General features: G+C 37.0%; 1 protein-coding gene across 1 annotated transcript; it reads left to right on the top strand.

Moving 5' to 3' along the window:
• The first annotated feature begins 5,915 nt into the window (after positions 1-5,915).
• Positions 5,916-6,618, top strand: LOC116160277. Its single transcript, XM_031473450.1, has 3 exons — positions 5,916-6,112; positions 6,163-6,265; positions 6,318-6,618. The coding sequence occupies exons 1-3, from the start codon at positions 6,034-6,036 to the stop codon at positions 6,451-6,453; spliced, it is 318 nt and encodes a 105-aa protein (XP_031329310.1). The 5' UTR covers positions 5,916-6,033; the 3' UTR covers positions 6,454-6,618.
• The last annotated feature ends 2,501 nt before the right edge of the window (positions 6,619-9,119 follow it).

Raw genomic sequence — 9,119 nt, 5'->3', positions numbered from 1 at the left:
CATCTTCATAAAAAGGTCCTGAAATCATTAGCAACAATCGTTCACCAGCACACTCATTCGTCCACAGAAATGTTTGTTATAATGTAAAAGACGCGATATCGCGAGTGCAAATTACAATAGTGCACTCCCCAACACGGTTTGACATTAACTGGAATCACCACGACTTTACAAACTCCTGGCATTGAGCGCGTGTTATCGCGCACCTCGTCGGCGAAGAGCTACCAGACGGGCCGGCGGCGCAAGTGGAAAACTCATAGACTTCTCCACCATACACAAGATTTCCCCGTTTCCATATTCACTCCGTTCGGGAAAGTTACTCGACTTCGTTAAAATTATAGTAATTTTTTTTGTATACGTCAGGGTGGAAGAAATTTATGTTGATTAAAATGGCGGAAATGTAATTGAAAACTGAATCTTCATGTATACAAAAAAACAAGGAAACCGGGTGATGGAAACTTTTGTTTTAATTTATTGCGAAGAGGGAAATTGTACATTTGGGGCCATTTAGAAATTGTAATCGTTGATAAAAGAATCATCCACTGAATGTCTCCTCTAAAATATATATCTCGCAGACTATTTTTAGAGCCATTTCATGTTCGGGAGCTTTATTTTATAACGTTTGCGCTTATTAAGGGAAAACTAGCGCGGATTTTAGAGGAACAATTAACAGAAAACGGTTGCAATAATCAAATTGGACAAGACAAGGAACATTTCGTAATACGTTTAAAGCTTTCGAGGCCGAAAGGGGATGTGATATAATCTTGTCTCGTCTTGGATCACGATAAGAAGTCTCGCAAGGGTCTCGTCGCGCAAAACTTTTTAGACCGAAGAATCCTTGCACAATATGTTACTTTTACATTTAAAAAATTGTCTATCAAGCAGTTTTTTTAATGCTTCTCTAAGGTATACTATTTATTTAACTTAACTATACAATTCTTGCAAGTTCTTACCTTTGCGCTCTAATGCCGACATTTTGGTGGTGTCGTAGTAAGTACTAACAATGTATAATCCCACACTATTAGAGGTGTTAAGAAGGAAACATTAAGTTTTTGGGTGTGAGCTGCACTGGATTAAACTGCAGGTTTAAACTTGCATACTGCATAATGTGTACGTAACCTGGAGCTTAACAGTACAAAGTGGCATACAGGAAATCTGTAGGTGTTACATAAGCACCGATCCTTAAATTGTGGATGAGGACTGAGGAGATGTACTTGGAGGTGCGGTCTTAGAAACAAACTAAGTTTAAAAAACTCGTGCAAAAAGGAAGTGATCATAGAAATTCAGAAAATTCAAGCATATAATATCTGTAACCTTTCTAAAATATTCACAAGGCGCATATTTCCTGATGGTTGCTACATCATATGAAACTTTTTCTATTACTTTCTTCATGTAAAATTTAACTTTGGCATCAATTTTTGTTTAAACCGAAATTAATATTAAAGAAATAGTAATCACGTGATTCGCAGTATCTATCAGGTTTTCATTTTTATCAAATGTGAAGTTATTTCTGAAAATATCGAAACAAATTAGTAGAAGAATTTATTATATTTACCTATTATATTTATTATGTTTATTATATTTATTATGATTATATATTCAATTAACCTCAAATATTTCATTATATAGTTATTTGTACAAGAATATCTAAAACGTCCTACAGATGGTACGATTTGTACGACAAACAAATCGTACCGTATTTTCTGTTTTCTTTTGTCATTTTCTTTTTTTATTTATTCCTTTCTCATTTTTTTGAGTCGATGTTAAACTACAAATTTATGATTTTGTTACATACTTATATGGTAAGGTTAATTAATTAAACGTAGGTGTACTAATTTTAGTTAAATTTGAAGTATACTCTGTATATATTTTTGGTACTGCAGATCGTCTCTAGCAATTGTAATTGCTGAGATCTCAGCCGGACAGCCAGCCATAACGAATCTAATAGCGTATTTATTTTTCAAAAATGCGCTCTTAATTAAGTTGTTATACTGGTAGCGCTATCTAACGGTAAAATTATAGCACATCCGAAAACCATATCGAAATTGATAGATTTTTTAATTCTCTTTTCAACGCGTCTTCATAACATAAGATTGAAAATAAGATACCAGTTATATTAACGGTTTTTGTATTTTAATTAAGTAGTCTGTGACGAATAAAAAAAAACAAAACAAAATCTATCCGAGGCAACAAAACAATGAAAACAATTACACCAGATGTTTAAAATACTGGCCATTATTAGTGAAATTCACTTCAAGACAGTTTGGTTTAGGCAACGTGTTGCCATTGATGCTTATTATTATTATTGTAGTGGTAGCTACTTCCACTTTACTTTTATTTTTTAATTAAGTACTTACTTTTATAATTTAATGTACTGTACATAATTCGTGAATTGTGACCTGAGCAGCCAGCTTGTTGGTAGGTAGCATAAACCAACCCTTTCTTCGAAACATACGTTGTCGAGAAAAATCCTTTAAGGAAGTTTATTGGAGAATTTGTAAATTTATTGATCCAACGAAGATTACCGGTCCAATTGCATGACTTCCCATTATGCCATAAAATACATTAATTAAAAAAAATATTACTTGATTTCGGCGTGAAACTACAACATGTAGGTTTTCCTGTGACGAGTATAGTGTTCATTATGTCGATTTGAACACTCCGCAGTTAGAAAAATAAGATTCATCTGTCCATATACTCGGACTGGTAAAACTGTTAGTTTCGATATTCTTGCGGATAAACCACCTACTGACCTACAAAATGTGACCTGGGACAATGCATCAATGGTAATACATTGTGTAAAATAAAACAAAGTGTCTTGAAATGTGTTTAACTGGATAATGGCATGACACGAAGTATGGATAATAAGATAGTCAACAAGTGATAAAAAGTTATAAAAATAAAAATTTTTCTAGGCCTACTTATATAAAATTTTGGAGGGAGTTTGCTACGGGGGTTCCTTCTGGACTTGAAAATTACCATCGGTTCCGCCCGGCAAGGCAAACCGTCTTCTTCTCGGGCTGCTCAATCGATAAAAATAAATGCTCCAGCTAACTCAAATCGGTGGGCTTTTAACTCTTTTGAAACTGCGTAACAAACCTTAACCTGCCGCCTACCAGTCTCCTGCCTCAACTCCTACTCCTCTCTTTCCTTCCCCTCGTTCTTCGTTAAAGACATACTTAGGCACATTGAAACCAAATAGATAATATATTGAAATGATATTAGAGATACAAACAAATTACAGGGATCTAGCAGTTCTTCTCTCCTCCTTGTAAAAAAAATAGCTTAACAATGACAACTAAACTAAATAAAAAATCCTACCAGGTGAGACTAATTTACTCAAGGGGTGGCCATCCTCTACAGTTTGAAAATTTCAACAACAGGTAATCGTTTTTTACTCCAGCGTGGGCTGGGACTTATTTAAATAAACACAACAATTTATCCTACTCTTTGGTAATCGTTCATTGGACTTTAACAAACAATCAAATCAAAATTTTTTACTATAGCTTCATTACCAAAAAGTGGAATTTTACAGAATGTTACAAATTTAATTAGACTAACCTTTACAACATTTGTACAGCCGATCTTGTGAACTGCTCTTTCCTCTGGTACAGGGTGGATGTGATGAAACCTGACACTTAGGTCTCTGTGACTTCCTAGGGGGTGGCTTGAAATTAACGCACGGAAACAAAATCCACGGTGCCTATCCTTCCTCGGAACGAAAGCAAAGTTTAGTGTTTGAACTGAAGCTTAGTCCAGGAAATCCTTCGCGTGGCGAGTGGGAGACGGCTAGTTGCCAAAGTTTCTACACAGCGGGTATTTAATTTAAACAGTGACCCCTACTATTTCCTTCCACCGGCTCTTAGAGTTTATTAACTTTGATCGCCTGCGGGAGACAGATTTTTGAGTTAACGGCACGGCAGAACACAAATTTTTATGATTACTATCCGACGGTAAACCGCGATTTGTTCGTGGGTGGTTCGACGTATTATTTCACCAGCTCTTCTTGGGGCAAATATCTCTCCAAAACGCAGCGCTCCTTCGACAAATGACCGTACGGCACTAGTAGGAAATTCCACCTGGGGCGGATCCCGAATATCGGCGGCTTGAGGACTAGGGCAGCACTTTGAATTATATATCCTCGAGAAATCACAACGTATCCTAACGCGATTCACTGCATCCAAAGTAAACTGGGGTGAAGCTCAAGGGTTCGCCAAAATATCACCTGATTGGAACCTGGGTCTTCGTCGCCAAAAAATCAACGCGAAAAGAAAATAACACTTCGCAACGGGTGCAAAAGGCACGCAACTGCGAGCAACCGAAATAAGCCGGTGGCTCAAAACGCTAAGTGTACCAAAACGATCGCTCAAGGTACGTGTTGACCGCTTGACGTACTAACCGCGAGTCTCTTCTAAAACGCGATCACTCAAAGTACGTGTTGACCCCTCGACGTACCAACCGCGAGTCTTCCCAAAAAACGATCACTCAAGGTACGTGTTGACCGCTTGACGTACTAACCGCGAGTCTTTTCCAAAACGCGATCACTCAAGGTATGTGTCGACCCCTCGACGTACTAACCGCGAGTCTCTCCAAAACGATCCCCTTCTTCAGAATTGCAATGAGAAAACCACACCCAAATTACCATAAAACAAAAATGGCTCCCGCTAGAAATTCTCCCATTGGTTTAGATAAAGAAGACTTAACCCACTCTAACTTCGTCGTCAACCTCCAGGAACTGCTGAATAAACTGATCTCACGGTTTTCTGCTGACGAATTTAAAACCCCTTATCTCTTGATGGCTCGGTGCTATAACCGCTCCTATTCTCGGTCTAGACGGCGCCTTGGGTGATAAACGAACGACAAAAACTTGCATTACTCATGATGACGTCAATCAACTTTGCACTCTTCCCACGACGAAATTAAATCTGAGCGAAATTAAATCTATCGGACCATAGTCTTGAGCGAACCGAAATGCCCAAGCACAAAATTTCTAACCGGAACAAATAATGAAATATACAGGGTGACCTGCACTATCATGACAAGAAATTTCGAATTTTTTAATGAAATTTGGCGCGAAATAAAACCACTCGTTACAAGTTGTAATGCCCAAACCCCCCTCTCATGAGTGCGCCTCTGATATTTTAAACATCTGATGTAATTATTTTCATTGTTTTGCTGGCTCAAATAGATTTTGTTTTGTTTTTTTTTTAATTCATCACAGCCTACTTGATTAAAATATAAAAACCGTTGATATAACTGGTATCTTATTTTCAATCTTATGTTATGATGGCTCGTTGAAAAGAGAATTAAAAAATCTATCAAGTAATCTAAAAATCCCATATAGTGCCTATTTAACTTTAGGAAGTTGGTAAATGTTCCTCAAAAGTGGCCATCTAGAATTTGTTTTTGACATCAATTCTAAATTAAGCGTATCAAAGACAGTCACTTTTATATAAAGCTTTTTTTATATCTCTTATACTTTCGATGATATAAGACATTCAAGGAAATGACCAATTTTAGTTTTTTTGAATTTACGCCGAACCTATGCGACATTTTGAATTTCCATAAGGAAATTTTAAATAAGCATCCAAAACTGCAAAACATTGCCCATTTAACCAATTCTCTATCTTTAATAATAACAAAGTTACCCATGCAATCCCACGCGATTTGGGACACAATGTATAAGCGCTACTTTTTTCCAACGCGCTAAAGCATCGGAAATTTCAGACCATTGCTGCGTAAATGCTTGACAGTTTTACGAAACCTGATATCGCATTTTAATGTCCCTTGAACACAAATACCTTATCACGGTAGACGGTTTTCGATAGTCGTGGTTGCGAAACAAATAGATTAAATTCACCGTTGCATTTTATCACCTTTCGTAATTAATAATGGATGACTCGATTGGTACTTTAAGGATATACTTTTTGCTTTTGGAAAAACCCAAGCCTTCAGTATCGACGCATTTCGCCTGATAGTAATAATTATTGTCCTCGATCTTTAACATCCATATAAACGCTGCGTACTAAGATTACAATGGCGACACGCGCAGTGTACGGTTTCAGTTTAGCTATTGTGACGCTGCTCGTCTTGGAGACTTTCGCAGATTCCTTTGGTAAGCCATTCCAATACAACTTTCAATTTTAACTTGATTTCTTGACGTAGTTTGCGATATAAAAAAACGTTATCGAGAGAATAAGTGCAATTACTGCGCCTGCACGACAGCTCTCAAAAAGGAGTTGCAGTTTTCCTGTACCAAAATGGGCTGGTAAGTAACTACTAGGGCATATTTCTGGTTATTTTCATGTGTGCTGTTTTAGCCCTAATGGGGAGTACGCTAAGCTTAGAAATTGCGATCCTACCATCCCATCTCCGTACAAAAATTGTTGGTGTTTTCAACGATGGGGCACAATCTGTGAGATTCCAAAAAACAATTTGCAAAGCTACAATTTATGAAAGACTTACCGAAAAAGCAGTTATCCCCAACAATTCCGTTTTACTTGTGTTTTTTTTTTCATTATCAACGTATCAAACACCAATTACTTCTGTAGAGTGTAGAGCACTAAATTATTAAACTCGGAATTGATTGGCTTCCAATACAATAAAGCCTACCACGAATGATATCGCAGATATAGATTTAAGTCACCGAAGGCTTTTCACGTTTCTATTTACCCTAACGAAACGTGCTTTATTTGAAAATTTTCCGTGCGCTATACCGGATCATCGAAAAGTAGTGCGGACGGTTTGAATTTCCCTCAGATTTTTAAATGTGCAGGAGCTTTGAAAAGAAGTTTTAAAATGCAAGGTTCATGGTATAGAGACAAGAAAATAAAAGCACACGTAAAAAACCGACGCCGATGGATTGTAGTTACTGTGATTTCTTTATTAGGGGAAAACCATTCCCGCCAACGCCTTAACTAAAAACACACTAAAATTTTAAGCGCCAAATTCAAACTGTCTGCAGTCATTTTGAATCACCCGGTCTACTCCCGATAATTGCACTCATCGTTTGTGATAAATTATTAAAGCATTACGAATTGAGCTGTTTGCGGAACTAATTATTTCATTGACTATTGTATAACGCTCGGCTAATTTTGGTTATTACATCTACCATATCGAATTTATGGAGCAATTTCTTCGACTACTAGTGCAATCTCAATTTATTGAATTATGCAAGAAATTTTGTAATTAAGGCGCATAGAGTTACCACCTCAATTCGCACTTAGTGTGTGTGCTAAATGTGTAAATTCTACACATTTCCTTCGCTTCAATGTTTCAGCGTTGGAATAGGAAAACTGACCGCAATCTCGCAAGTCACACTCGGGGACTTTTAACATATTTGCTCAGATTCCGATGTTTGTCAAGATTGTGGATGTAAATGGTCCTCGAATCCCTTTGCGCTCAGATTTCACTACCTCACACTTTCACTCGAGAAAGGGCGCATCAAGTGTAACAAAAAAAAGACCCAATTAGTGCAACATTAAAAGGGACTTAACTAATTATCCATCCTAATATCCCTACGCATATTTTCTTCGCGTTTAATATTATAAAGCCCCTAAACGAATATACTTACAGTTAAAGTGTCCGTGAAAACAATATTTAGAGTAGGGGATATTAAGGTATGTAAATAATACCGTCGGCAATATTCACTAAACACGCCGCTGTTTATTTAAAACATCGTTAAACCGTTACAAAATACTCCTATTTGTTAACATAAAGAAACGGGAAAGCGAGGGTACAATTGCTTGTTAGGAGAGAATTCCATTTCGTATCTCTCTTTGAAAGATAGATAATTAAACGTAAATCCGTCTGCATCCTTATGTCTTTTACAAATAGAATAGGAATATAGATATATAACTCGTACACAATATCCTCCGCTTGCTAACCAAGCGCAAAAAAACTTCCTTATAAAAGTTAGAATAGCATTACCTTAAATCAAGAGAATTACAGTATTCCGAATCCTTTGAACATGAATACGCAAATTTAAGAGGCTTTTTAAGGATCATTTCTTACGATGGAAATACGAATACTAACAGAGAGCGGTTTGTTCTTCATTTTGTGAAAACTATTCAAATTGCAGTACTTTATTTTTCGCAAAAAGGAGAACATTGTGTATATGTTTTATTTATTCTTCTACGTTTGAAGTTTGATATTTCCGAACAATGAACAGTAGCTCCGCAGACATACCCTTATTTTATGATTAAATTATGAGCGTAGTTGAAGTTCTCGTTCACATTATCCAAATCCGCGACACTTTTCCGAAAAATGGCTTCTTTAAGGTAAGCGGTGCCGTACATTTCTCTATAAAAGATCACTTAGGAACGTTTCGTTCCCGTGATCTGCTTATGGTGACTATTTTCCATTCCTGCTATTTGAATTTGATTGTTTTGTCAATGGGGATTTAACAACCCTTATTTTATTCTGGTTTCTATACACTTCACTACTTGTATGCTGGTATTGCTTCGGCTAATCCGAGTTACTGACCTGTACACAGCTATTAAAGGAATTACACACTATTCAATAACAATTCCAATAGTACACTAGCGATGAATCCTGAATTTAAAAAAAGCCACAACCTTACAACGAAATGCAGCCTAACTTAATCCGAGACCGAGAATTTAAAAAAAGCCACAACCTTACAACGAAATGCAGCCTAACTTAATCCGAGACCGAGACCGCAAAGGTATTCTCGGTAATCAACCTCAAATCCAGCTATTGGCAAGTGTGTCAAGACTGTTGACAGTCTTTTCAACTCCCGACGGCGCCATTTCAGGGTAATGCCCTTCGGGCTAAAAAAAATGCCCCGGTTACGTTCCAAAAATTAATGACGCAGGTCCTGACGAGATTCCTCAGGAAATTCGCATTAATTTTGTTACGTTCTCTTTGGGCACATGTAAAAGAATTACCTTGAGATAAGCACACGGTAAGCTTAGGCAAAGTCGAGGTGGGTCGGAGTACTAGTAAAAATAAGCAAAAAATGAAAAGTAGTTATAGTAAAACGGATAGGCACCGCTTAGTCTTTAGTTACTTTCAAGAGACCACAGAATACTGACCAAAAGGGGAAAATAAGGCAGAGTAAGAGATCCTTGTTCTGGTTTTGAAAAGCTAACAAAAATAAAATA

Source organism: Photinus pyralis, unplaced genomic scaffold (assembly GCF_008802855.1).
Source record: "Photinus pyralis isolate 1611_PpyrPB1 unplaced genomic scaffold, Ppyr1.3 Ppyr1.4_LG1, whole genome shotgun sequence".
Taxonomy (NCBI): domain Eukaryota; kingdom Metazoa; phylum Arthropoda; class Insecta; order Coleoptera; family Lampyridae; genus Photinus; species Photinus pyralis.
The sequence above is the reverse complement of the archived record's forward strand: the minus strand, read 5'-3'. Positions and strand labels throughout refer to the sequence as shown.